Raw genomic sequence first — 12,801 nt, 5'->3', positions numbered from 1 at the left:
ACCTTAGTCGCTTTGGGACTTTAAACCCCATAAACCAAACCAACCAGTGTGTCCGTCACGAAATGAAAGGCGGAAGAGTTCTAGCGTGTATCACTCTAAACTGAATGGCTTGGTTTATGGGGGTTTAACGTCCCAAAGCGACTCAGGCAATGAGGGACGCCGTAGTGAAGGGCTCCGGAAATTTCGACCACCTGGGGATCTTTAACGTGCGCTGACATCGCACAGCACACGGGCCTCTAGAATTTCGCCTCCATCGAAATTCAGCCGCCGCGGCCGGGATCGAACCCGCGTCTCTCGGGTCAGCAGCCGAGCGCCGTAACCACTGAGCCACCGCGGCGGGGCTCTAAACTGAAGGGAGTAAAAGAGGGAGTAAGCTCTCCTCTAGATGAGTCTACTCCATTTTTTGCTCCCGCGTTGGCGTATTCGCTTTTAAGAGAGTAGCGTAGGCATATTCGCCGGCTGCGCACTCGCGTTAGCCCCGCTTGGCCCCGCCCCTGCCACCGCGCATGCGCAGGTGGTGTCCCAGCCGACGCCATTGGCTGGAAGGAGGGTCCCTTAGATGGAGAAAAGCCGCGTTGTTCTTTAGTTGTGTCCGACTGTACAGTAGCCGGTCGATTCCCTTCGAGATTATTTTGCAACGCTTGCCCGTCCGTCCGTTCCGCGTGCAGCGTGGAACGGCGCCGTTCGCTGATCCAGCCCGCCGTTACGTAGTTGTGTGTGTGTGTGCCGTCCGTGCATTCCCCCTTTTTTCTTTTTGCCCAGCACCGGAGGCAGGCAGTCGCAGCCGCCTCGCCGCCGCTACGTGGCGTTTAGAGAAAGGGGGGGGGGGGGGGGGGAGCCGCACAAACCGCTTTCGCGTACGCGCTCGCGTACACGTTGTACGCAGCGAGTCGAGCGCGAGACGCGTGTCACGCCGGCGCTTGCTGCTGCTGCGGCTGCCCGCTGTTCGCCGTGGTCTTCTTCCTCTGTCGTCGTTGGCAGCAGTCCAGGACAGCCGGCTGAGAGCGGCAGCGCTTGCAGCGGCCCGGCGTTCTCCGCGTCTCTCTTGCCGGGAGGCGAAGAGCCTCGGGGTGGGGCGGCTGCAGCGAGGGGAAGGGAGGGACACCCTACTTTCTCCCCGTTTGGTGTTCCACTTGGCTCGCGAGACACACACACGCTCTCTCTTGGCGATAGATTGTGTCGGGAGAGGAATCTTGGCCTTATCCGTTTCCCCCTCGCCTAGCCTGTGGCACGGTCGGTCGTCCTCGCGTTATCGCGCGAGGTTCGTAACAACCGACGACGACAGACGGCGACTTCTGCGGTTACAATTTGAATGCGCCGTTTGTTCTCGGGGTTTTTTTTTTTCTTTTCCACCCCGACCTCACCTCCTCCCCTTGGTGCCTCCTCGGGTTTGGGATGGCGCGACGCCGTTATGTTGACACAGCCCCCCCCCCCCCCCCCCCCCCGCCTTCCCACCTCTTTTTTTCTCTTTCTATCTATCGCCGTCTCCCCCTCCCGTGTGTCCCTGGTGTACCCGCCTGCACGTTGTAGCGGAGTTGGGGTTGGTTCGACGACGGAACTTGGAGGCTGGGGACGACCTTTTTATCTTACCGATATACAATTTTTTCAGCAGCATGAGCTGGATGAATGCGGTTGAGAGCAAAAAAAAAAATGTTAAGGGTATTAAGAACAAACTTTGCTGGCAGTTCGAAGTCTACTGTGAGCCAGGTTCTGTAAACTAATGCAAAGTGCACCTACGCAGTTGTGGCATGCTCGCAGCACTCGGCTATGGTAGAGTGTACTAGAAAGGTCTGAGTGAGACGAACGAGGCGCTCAAAGCGAGGCGCTGGCTGTCGACAGAATAGAGGGCGCTGTGATCGCAGTGGATTGGCTGGGCGCGCCGGCAGACGCGGCGCAAGCTGTGCGCTGCGGCCCCTTCTGCGGCGTCTTGTCTGTACGGGTTGATTTTTTTTATTCAAACAGGGGTCATTGGCGCAGTACAGCACAAGATAGGTCCCCGAGGTATTTTGGAACGCTTGTAGTCGCTGTCTCCACAAAAACCAGAAATTGACCGTCCCCTCCGTGTGCGCGGCAGGCGAGTTGCAACTGCAGCGCACTCCACAAGTTCGCGTGTATGTCTGGCCTGGCAGCTTACACCGAGTCTACCATTAGCAAACTTTTGTTCTTCGAATACTGATGAAATATCCGTCGTCATGCAAAGGTAAATAAAAAGTCCTTAACCAGACAATGTGTATTAGGCAGCGGAATCGCGAAAGAATATGGTGTCAGCGCGGAAACGAAATAAATTTTCGCGGAATGAATAGACGTGCACAAAAACGGAGCGCAGGAATGCGTTCGGCGCGATTTCGCGCTTCCAAATGAAAGTCTGGAATCGCAAAGTAGAGAAATGTTACAAGGTCGGAGCGCTAAAGGGCCTCCGCGTGCGCAAATCGCAACAGCTGAGTGCAAGACTGGGATTCGAACACCACTCAGCGCTCAATTTACTTCTCTCTGAACACTGGCCAAGGTACTGTACGTTGTACAAGCAAAATAGTTTCTTAGTGTTGCGTAAGGATGAATACATTTTTGGTTATGGTAATAAAAGGCCGTGAAACATGTCAATAATTGAAAAGGAATGATGTATATTAAACCACTGATGGCAAGTGCAACTCAAATGTATGGCCAACTGATGCAAAATAGGTCAACATTTATTTTGCGAAAGCAACAAGCAGTACTGCTTGTCAGCGTCATAGGCACCTGCGCACTTTTAGGTGCTTCATCCTTTGACGCCTTTCATCATTTGATTTGTTTAGGCCCTTAATCAGGAAGTGGAGCCGTGTTACAATACAAAACTTCACAACCTTGCACTTTACTTCGCCTTCATGGACTGTGCATCTAATTGTTTTTGTTCTGGTCCTGAGCAGTGACAGCACGTGCAGAATGCTGTCAGCATGTGTAACTGATTCATGCTGAAGCAGCCCGTAAAGGCACTCTCCCGACTCGTCGTCGTAGTTTCCACTGTCCTGCACGGCCGTAGGTGCAGGCTTTCTTCCTTTTGCAGCCCGGGCTTTTGAGCACGGTAGACGTGCCCCGCTTGCGTAGTGCACGTTTCACAGGTGCCTTTGAGCTCAAATACTTCGGCTTATTGGGAAAAAGCGTGGGCACTGCTTCCGGTGTGAGCGCGGGCACTCCGCGCGCAATTCTCACTTCTTTGCCGGCCACTAGTCACTAAGTATGTACCGTTCTTCAAAGTGCAGCTCACACACTGCGCAGTTCTCATCCAGAGGTTTGTCAGCGCGATGGGGGTTCCGCTCCCAGGCTTTCCTTCGAACCGCATCTTTCGGGACGCTGAACAACGACAGCTTCTTCTCGGCTGGGACGCCCGCGTAGCCGGTGCGACATCCAGGTGCGTAGCGGTGACGATGCCTTCGATTAGGCATGCCACACACTTTGATGGTAACTGCAGGATAAAAGAGTGATCACAAAAGAACGAGCTACGCGAAAAAAAAAAAAAAACGCCGCCGCTAGCTGCTCGAGAACATTCCTGACGCATCGTCTGCTCCGGCGCAACCCAATCCACTTCGACCGCAGCGCCACCGCAGCATTTTCGACGCGGAGCGCCTCACCCCCAAGCAAGCGCGGAGCCGGTTGTTCGGCCCACTCAGACCTTTCTAGTACACTCTAGCTATGGTGCGGTTCCACTGTGGACACAAGTTTGTGTTGTTGTGAAGGGATAAGTGCTAGCTTGTTTTGGGGACTCTGGTAAGGTTGACCGTGTGTGCTGAGGCCTGATTGTTCTATGCAAATCTGTATACCTGTCTGCACGACAGTTGCGATATCATGTAACGACTATACTACATTTATGTCTGCAGTTAGGTACAGTCGGTTCGTGGGTCGAACTGTCATTTGGTTAGATGTCCCAAAATTCCATGTGGTCTGGCGTACTGCTAATCTGCGCTTTGCAATGCATTTCCAAATACGTTCACCGTTCGGCACGATGTTTTTGATTTACTACCTGGCAGCTTCAAGTTGTATTGGCCATTTCGCATTGAAAAAGTTCCTCACTTGTACCCAAATTGCCAGTCCCTTGTCTGTCGAGTAAATTCACTGCGCAATTTTTCTGGTTAGCTTAAGTTTCCAGAAGGTTGTTTGCTTAGATGCAACTCGTGCACTGCATGTCCTGCAGGTGTTTTCATTCGATATTCTACAAGAGTACATTCTCTTTCTTGTCTGGGGAGAAAAGGCAAAGCCAGAAAGGGATACACTCTTGCACACTCCGCAAGGGTGTGGCAGCTCAGCTGGGTGGGGGGGCTGTTCGCTGTGTAGGGAAATAATCTGCACTTGACTTGCAGCTGTGGAATGAAATAATTGCATCGGGGAAAGCTGCCACGGTGGCTCAGTGGTTATGGCGCTCGGCTGCTAACCCGAAAGATGCGGGTTCGATCCTAGCCACGGAGGCCGAATTTCGATGAAGGCAAAATTCTAGAGGCCCGTCTGCTATGCAATGTCAGTGCACTCTAAAGAACCCCAGGTGGGCGAAATTTCCGGAGTCCTCCACTACGGCGTCCCTCATAACCTGAGTTCCTTTGGGACATTTCGGACATTTGGTTGGGGACCTCGAGATCCTTGCACAGCTAAGGATGGCTGCTGAGGTTGCCAACCCTCTTTAAAGCTTTTACTATAAGTCACTTCTAAAATTTTGTCTTATATTTTTACTAGGTTGCACGAATTAACTTTTTAGGCCCTTTACACCGCCGCTCATTTAGACTTTTGTATAACATCTATATAAAACAATTTTCATACCCTGAGCTTGGCGCATGATAGCCTTAGTCGCTTATGCGCCATTGAACTCAACTTAACTCAAACCCCCATAAGCCAATCCTTAAACCATAAACCAAGCATTGGGGAAAGTCCAATTAACTGGTAATATAAACTAATCAAGTAGACCCGCAATGCCTTGGTTCGTTGGTCGGAGCACTGCGCCAGCTGTGTTATTGCGGAACAGAAGGCAGCTCTGTACAGAAATTAGCACAGGTTTTGTGAAGAATTTCTGTGTACCTTTTCTTTCCTTTTTTTTTTCAGTTTTGGAGCACACATGCTCTTTCGGCTTAAGTTCACTCTTTTACTTCCTCCATCCAAGCTGTGATCGCAGGTTTGTGTGCTGCATGAGCCTTCCAGCAACACGGACAGATGGTTGACGAATTTAAAAACAAACACTGGAGTAACGAGGGGACGGTAAATGAGGAAGGGTGGCAGCTGTTGTGTGTTTGCTATCTCTGCGGCCAAGCAGATGCGTTCATCGCCGACTCATTGTGCGCCGCACACTTTTCTGTCGCTTGTGGAAGGAGCTCAGCAGAGGGGAGCAGCCTTGACTCAGTTCATATGCACAGCAATGCACCTGTGCTGTGTATCACTTGACACCTCTGCCCTGAGAGACTAGGTGCGTGAGGTTTGGTGAGCAAAGTGGAAACAATCAACATCTTAGTAGTTGGGCAGCCAGCTGGCAACACTGGCGAGTAAACTTCAGTGTCAATCTTAAGATGTCCTTATACTAAGGAAATGCATGTATGCAGGATGTCCTTGTACTAAGGAAATGCGTGTATGCAAGATAACTTTTTTTTTATGCTTTACAGTGGCGAATGTACGTTCACAGTCAAAAGTTAATGGAGTGTAATATGAGCGAAAGAATTGGACTTCTTCGCCATCTTTGCACTGTACCTGGAAAAGATTCATGACACGTGCGATTAATATCAAGCACTGCCCTGAGCACAAAGAAGTTAAGTTTATTTGCTAAGATGGCCTTAATAAATACGATGACTTTTAAACACTTTTTGCTGCTCTGAGGTTGCCCAAGTCAGTGGAACAGAAAGCTGGACAAGTTGAAGAGATAGTATTGTCTTCTCTCCTTCTTGTACCTTCAGGAAGTCTGCGATTTGCCTTTCATCGTGCATTGACTGTGCAAGTATTTTGGTCAGTCAGAAAAGTACAATAACTTTTTTCTCATGTTCTTTTCTTTTTTCTCTCTCTTTGTGGGACACATTTGGTTTTTATCGGTCTGCGGTCATCAGAGTTGCCAACTTTGTGTCACTTTCTTGGCGCATAGTAAATGAGAAAAGGTGATCGCTGCTATCTCCTTTTGCCTATGCCCCATCACAATGCTTCTGTGGTGTCTAAAGCACAACAAGCAACCAAACAGTTCAGAGGGCTGAAAGGTTTGGAAAAGGGCGAAGGAATTGCTTCGCTGAGTTTTGAAATAAATATTTTGAAAGGAACTTCTGTCATTTCAGTGCACCTTCTTGCCATGTATGTATTTTTGTTCAGGGTACTTTTCATATTTTGTAATTGCGAGAGGTTCAGACAAATCTTTCCTGTACTCAGGTGTTGATGTTTGGTCATCTTTAAATCTCATATTTGCCCATTTGTGTTAAGGACGGCATGTGTATGGCAATTACCGCTGTGCACCTTGTTTTGATTTTCTTTCCGTCAGTCGACCTTGGCTTTGCGGCAAGCTGTCGCTGTGCGGTGGGAGGTGACTTTCACTTCCCATTGTGTCAAGTCAAAGGGGCAGGCCAGCAACAATGTTTCTTCACTCGAGGCATTCATTCTTGCAGGCAGTCGGAAAAGTTTCGCTTTTGCTTTAGTTGGCCGTGCCGCTCCAGCTGCCTGCTGCATAGCTAGCACATGAACAGCGCGCGCAGTGCTGAGAACTGTCAGGAGGGAGTGGGTGGGATGGGTGATTTGACTGACGGCTCTCTCCTCTTCTTTTTATTCCCAGTCCCGTCTATTGTCTCGCACTCCCCGCCGGCTAGGCATTTCAGAACTGGCACGAAGCGGGTTTCTGCTTGCTTTGTTTGCAAACGCTGCTTCGTACAGCAGCTGTGCAGAGAGAGAGGGGGTTTTTTCTGTTTTGTTCTCTTCTTCTCCGCTTGCATCGTCTCTGCTGGTTTGGAGACATCTGCGGGCAGAGGCATTCGAGTCCCGAACACGTCAGTGTGGTTTTTCCCCGCGCACACAGCTGAGATCACTTTGTGCGCGCTATTCGGCGTTGGGCAACCTTCCATTTGCAGTGCATATGTTTGGCAGTAAGAGAAGGAGGCGGTGTTTGTTGACGCTCGCACATTGTGTTTGGCAGCAAATTTGAGCTAACGACTTTTTATGCCGAGGGACAGTTCATTTTAATTGCATTGAATAGTTCAATAGTTAGGGGGTGGGGGGAGGCTATTGTTATTGTGGTAAAGTTATTGTCTTGTCCCTTAGTTGTTTCTAGTGTACTTGAAATATATCGTAGTTGCCTGTACATTCTCTATCTGGTTTTGAGTTGTGTATGCATATTCACTAGTGCGTGGTTTTGACAGTACTCGCAAAAAAAAATGGCGATATGCTCTCTTCAGGAGCAATACCACTGTGTCTAGAGAGTAATAAGTTGTTCGACAACAGTCGCTACAGATGCATGCGTCTGCCGGATAGACAATGCATGAAGGCTTTCGTTTTCAATTTTTGTTGCTAGAGTTTTAAGGTCTTTTTATTTTTTGTAAATTGTGAAGCACTGATAGCTTGCACCTGTCTTTGAAAGTGCAGGCATTGTGCTGAAGTCCACATAGTTGCACACTCGGGTTGTTGATGCTCTCTGTGGTTGGCATTTTGATGGATGACGGCATGAATTTAGCTGGGTATGTATATTGTGCTATAGTCAGCTACAACTTAACTATGCAGTGAAGCTTGTTTGGTATAGCAAAACATTACAAAGCCCATTTTGTTTTCTGATATGATTGGTGAGAAGACACTGCCAACTACAAACTGTTTTTTTTTTTAAGTTGAATCTTACTGTAGTGCAAATGTGCGAAGCTTTGTGGTTTGTTGGAAACCTTTTCAAGAACTGCTTCTGACAGGCTGTCTTACCAAATGACTGAGTGCCACCTTCGTGCGGCGTAAGTGGGGAAGGGAATAGCTGCACAAGTGGTTCTGAAGGCACATGATAAGCGCATCCTCTGTCTCACCAGTCATTAAAATGTGACAAAACTTTATTCTCCCGCGGTGTTGATTTCACCCCCACACGATAAACGGAGCCTTTACAGCAGCCCTAAAGACCGAACGGTGCCATAATGTAAGGACAAGGTCTCATCTTTCTTTACACAGAATCAGAGCTTAAAGGGGCTGCGAAACGCTGCTTGGGGGGATACCGGCTATACTTCAGGTGGATTCTTTATGTCACTCAGATGCTGACTTATTAAAAGTTACAGGAATTGATGCACAGGAACGGGAGTTATTCAATGAAGAAATTTCAAAATACAAGCCAACAAAACGCTGCCCTCAACTCGATTTTGGCGGGGCTTCCCACTCCTATTTCGCTCTCCCAATGGCGGCACCTGGTGCAACCTATCAAAACAGCCAGCCAGAGCACGTTTGCACTCCATGGAAGTTTGCACTCCATGGTTGCCTGCTCTTTGTAACTCGTTCTTGCTGAGACTGGCAGCGTCGTTTCCATGCCAGAGCCCCTGGAGGTGTATTTTTATTTTACTTTCTTTGCATTGCTTTTATCTAAAACGAACAAGTTGTTTTTGTTGATCTAATATAAAACGCAGACAGGTGCAAAATGTGTCTATTTATTCACACAATTTGCAGTATATTTACTGTTTGTCCGATCATCAAGCTTGCGCCAGGTGATGTCATATCCGCTGCTAAAACCCGCCACTGTGTGGGGACACCATCAGAGCCATGAATTTGTTTTTGGGAGGACGTTAAAATATTAAAAAACGGAATATACGCGGTATTACCGACGCTAATAACACCACTGTAACTCAGTGTATGCGATCGACAGGCAAAACAGTCAACTAAGATTGTGTTTCTGGGCCCCTTTAAGGGCTGTCATAAGTGCTTTGCTATGCGGCTAAGGAACAAACCACCTGTGCCGGGTTACTTTTGGCAAAGACTGTACCTCTCGAATATTTACCCCCTCCCTCCTAAAAAATAGTGTTCATTGCAAGAGGGAATAATTAGTGCAGGAAGTGTGTCTCGGCCTTATTCCTAACCCCATTTCTTTCTCTGCCCCTCTTTCTGGTGCAGATGTGTGTTCCGCTTCCCAAGCACCAACATCAAGATAATGTTCCAGTCCCTGGTGGATGAGGTGGGCCCCATAGGTGGGGGCGTCCCGCCCCCTCCGCGCCTGGAAGCAGGACCGCTGGTCGCCTCCCCCCGACAGCCGCCACCCCCTCAGGTGGCTCCCCACCACCTGCCACGACCCTTGCCACCCCTCAAGATCAACATCCCCGAGCCGGAGACGAGCTTCACCAGCCCCATCCCATCGCCCACCGGCACGCTCAGGTGGGGAGCCTAATTTCCAAACGGCTGCCCAGTGTCGGTGAGAGGGCGCCCATCGCATGTGGCGCCTCTTCCTCGGTCTCTTGAGACGACCAGCCCTCACAGCTGGCACGGGACTCGCTCGGCTGGGTTCCTGTTCAAACAGCACGTTGCACCAGGCCAGTCACCTCTGATGATAAGGTCATAAGCAAGTAGCTCCGCAGGCCTTCAAAGCATGCGTAGAGATTCTCAGCTTCCAGAACACTGACATCTTATCGCTCCTGTGCAGTTAGCCACAAAAGTATTGAGGCATGGATACTGCGAAAAAAATTGGCTTTCCTTGCAGCTTTTGGGTACAGTTTAGAGCAGCGTGGTACACTGAGGTAGTTGGAACATTACAAGCTGCACATTTGGTGGCTCAGTGGTTACGGCACTCGGCTGCTGACCCGAAAGACGCGGGTTCGATCCCGGCCGCAGTGGTCGAATGTCGATGGAGGCGAAATTCTAGAGGCCCGTGTACTATGCGATGTCAGTGCTCGTTAAAGAACTCCAAGTGGTCGAAATTTCCGGAGCCCTTCACTGTGGCGTCTCTCGTAGCCTGAGTCGCTTTGGGATGTTAAACCCCATAAAACCAACCAACCAACAAGCTGCACATTTCAATCCTTGGATATACATGCTGGATGTGAAGTTCTTTCTCGTTTGCTTTTATGTTGTGCAGTTTCTTCACAATCGGTAGTAGACATCAGTGTTTGAGCTCCTTTGTAATCATCGTGCATCATCTCTGAGGGACTAGGCAGATTCGTTTCTGCAGCTTTTAGTCGTTAATGCATCCATAACCCATGAAGCAGTAGCTGTGATCTTTTCTTGTCACCTCCCCATCGCTCCCTGTTTTGGAGCTGTACACATTCACCTTCTTCATTGGTCGCTTCTTGTTTCACTAAATGCTGGTTCGACCGTTTCCGTGGCTGCTCGTTTCGGCTGTGCCCTTAATCGGCTGCTGTGCCTTCAGGAAGGCTTTGGAGAGGGCATCAGGTGAGTTTGCTGCGGCATTGGCTCTTAACTGCTGGTCGTGTGTGGGTTGCGCAATGCCGCTGTTTTTTTTTTTTAGTTATGGTGACTTTTTAGCCAGAAGTGGTGTGCGAACCTATTGACTGCGATCTGAACGGTCTGGACTGACTTTTGAATATTGTGAAGGTGCCACGAGTCCAGCTACATGTAGTCCACTGACAGCAATGTCACATGACCTGTGCTAAAGACCTATGCTTAGTCATCACTGTGCTTAGGTGTTCACGCATGTTTACAAGCCACCTTCAAGGCCTACTGGTGTTTGTTTGTTTTTTTAAAATGAGACTTAAAATGCACATAAACATCGTCAGGTAAAGGGTCAGTGTACTGTGAGAAACGAATAAACTGCTTGTTTAGATTTTTTTGTATGCGTGGTGCATGTGTGTGCGGTTGTGCAGACATGTACATTTGGAGACGTTGTAGAACAGCCCTTTTGCTTGTACCCATGCAGTGCGGCAAATTCCTGTCCTGCGAGTCCCCGGGCAGGCAGCCACCGCCGCAATGTTGCCTCTGACCTGCAAATGGCCGCCGCTCGCGTGGAAAGGCACGAGGAGGTCCCCAGCACAGGCTCCAACGCTACCGGGCCTGTGCCTCACAACAACAACTCCGGTCCAGGGTGAGTGAGCGTTTGACTGCACTGCATGTCTTCCATGATGCAATATGCAGTGAGGATGATGCAATCTTCCTCTGCTTAGAACCACCTTACGTGGTGGTTGGTAGTGGTTCACAAAAAGGTCCTTGTACTGCCTACCAGCACCTCAGCATTGTGTCTTCTTCTAGTGGCAGCGTGTAGCGTGTAAAATGACAAAGTGCTTGAATGCGTGATACCAGGTCAACAGCTTGTTGTTACATCTTGTTACAGCTTGTTGCCGTTACAAAGAAAACGGCAAACTTAGCCAACCAGCAGAGCAGTACCATGAGCAGTTATTTTAATGCTTGAGTACATAATACGAGGTCAACAGCTTGTTGTTACATCTTGTTGTCCTTACAAAGAAAGCAGCAAACGTAGCCAACCTGCAGAGCAGTACCATGAGCAGTTATTTTAAGTAATGTGTCTCGTAGTTTTTGGCAGACCATTATGTTTGCTCAGTTCCGGTTGCTAAATGTATCGGTGCTTGGAGACGGACGCAAGCACCAAGCTCAGTGGATGGTTGTGCATTGTGACTGTGTTGTTCTCGCGATCAAAAGCGTAACGCCATATGGCTGTTCTTTAGCCTGAAGTACACACATCCAGTGCAACGGGTATTTACGTAACGTATTTGTCTTCGCTTTCTGCGGCCTGAAGCTGTGCTCACACCGCTTGGCATCTGTGCCCGCCCCTGTACCCTGTCCAGAGCTGCCCCCGACGGGGACCAGAAGCCGCCCTACTCGTACGCCCAGCTGATCGTGCAGGCCATCTCGTCGGCACAGGACAAGCAGCTGACCCTGAGCGGCATCTACTCCTACATCACCAAAAACTACCCCTACTACAGGACTGCTGACAAGGGCTGGCAGGCTAGTCTCTATTCCTTCCTACTCTGTCACTCCTTTCATCTGTCTATGGTTTCGGGATTAGGGGATGTTTCAGTGCAGACACTGTTCGTGCTCGGATTTGGCAGGGTAGTAAGGGGGGACATGGGTCTTAGAACATTTTTTTTTATTTACAGACCAAATACAATGAAACTGCACAGACTTATTTAGTTTTTTCTGCTGATTTCAAATATGCAATTTGTTTATTTCTAGGCCAATTAGTTCCTGCGATATTAATATACAGTAGACTCCCGTTAAGACAAACTCGCTTAAGATGAACCCTTGGTTAAGATGAACAGTGGTGGTCATTTGTTTGGTTTCCCATAGAGTCAATGCAAAAAAAATCTGCTTAAGATGTACACTGCACACGTGCTAATTGGTTAAGATGAACTTTCACGACCAGCCGTGCCCAAGCCATGCAGCTTTACTTGACCATTCGAGCAGTATTTCAGCGGAAGGAAAGAAAAAAAAGCTAAATTGAAAGCTTTTTTGCACCGCCGACGATCCATGCGACGCGGGGAGGCACAGAGACCTAACCACGTCTCCGTTGAAAGGGCGATTCTGTGAAAGCAGAACTGTCGCTGCTCCTCCCCTGTGAGGGCACTGAAGGATATCTTGGAAGGTTAAGTGATATGCCTACACTTGTAGCAAGCAGACGATTTTCTCGACAGACACAAAAAAAAAATAACAGACTGGGCAACACTCAACAGTGCCTGATGCACTGCACTAGTAGTGCAATAAATGCTTATGTTGCAATTATTTTTTTCCTAAAAGACTATTTCATGGCTTTGTTCACATATACAAAGTATTTGGACACACACTGCATGCTCGAACATCATTTTAAGAAGCACTCTTAATTAGATGAACTTCTGATAAGATGAACAGTCTTCATGGTCCCTTGGAGTTCGTCTTAAAGGGAGTCTACTGTATATCATGCCATTGTCTGCTCAA

The 12,801-nt window shown here is 48.9% G+C and overlaps 1 protein-coding gene across 1 annotated transcript in view; it reads left to right on the top strand.

The window, feature by feature from the left end:
• FoxK (forkhead box K) overlaps positions 1-12,801 on the top strand; it is a 73,919-nt gene that overhangs the window by 42,187 nt on the left and 18,931 nt on the right. Inside the window, exons 2-4 of the mRNA XM_089587384.1 lie at positions 9,043-9,300; positions 10,793-10,957; positions 11,676-11,835. Coding sequence (XP_089443510.1) covers positions 9,043-9,300; positions 10,793-10,957; positions 11,676-11,835 — 583 coding nt within the window. The remainder of the gene's footprint in view (positions 1-9,042; positions 9,301-10,792; positions 10,958-11,675; positions 11,836-12,801) is intronic.

This window comes from Amblyomma mixtum, chromosome 4, assembly GCF_055824585.1.
Source record: "Amblyomma mixtum isolate Tamu chromosome 4, ASM5582458v1, whole genome shotgun sequence".
NCBI classification, from domain to species: Eukaryota; Metazoa; Arthropoda; class Arachnida; order Ixodida; family Ixodidae; genus Amblyomma; species Amblyomma mixtum.
This window is presented reverse-complemented; position numbering and strand designations above follow the sequence as displayed.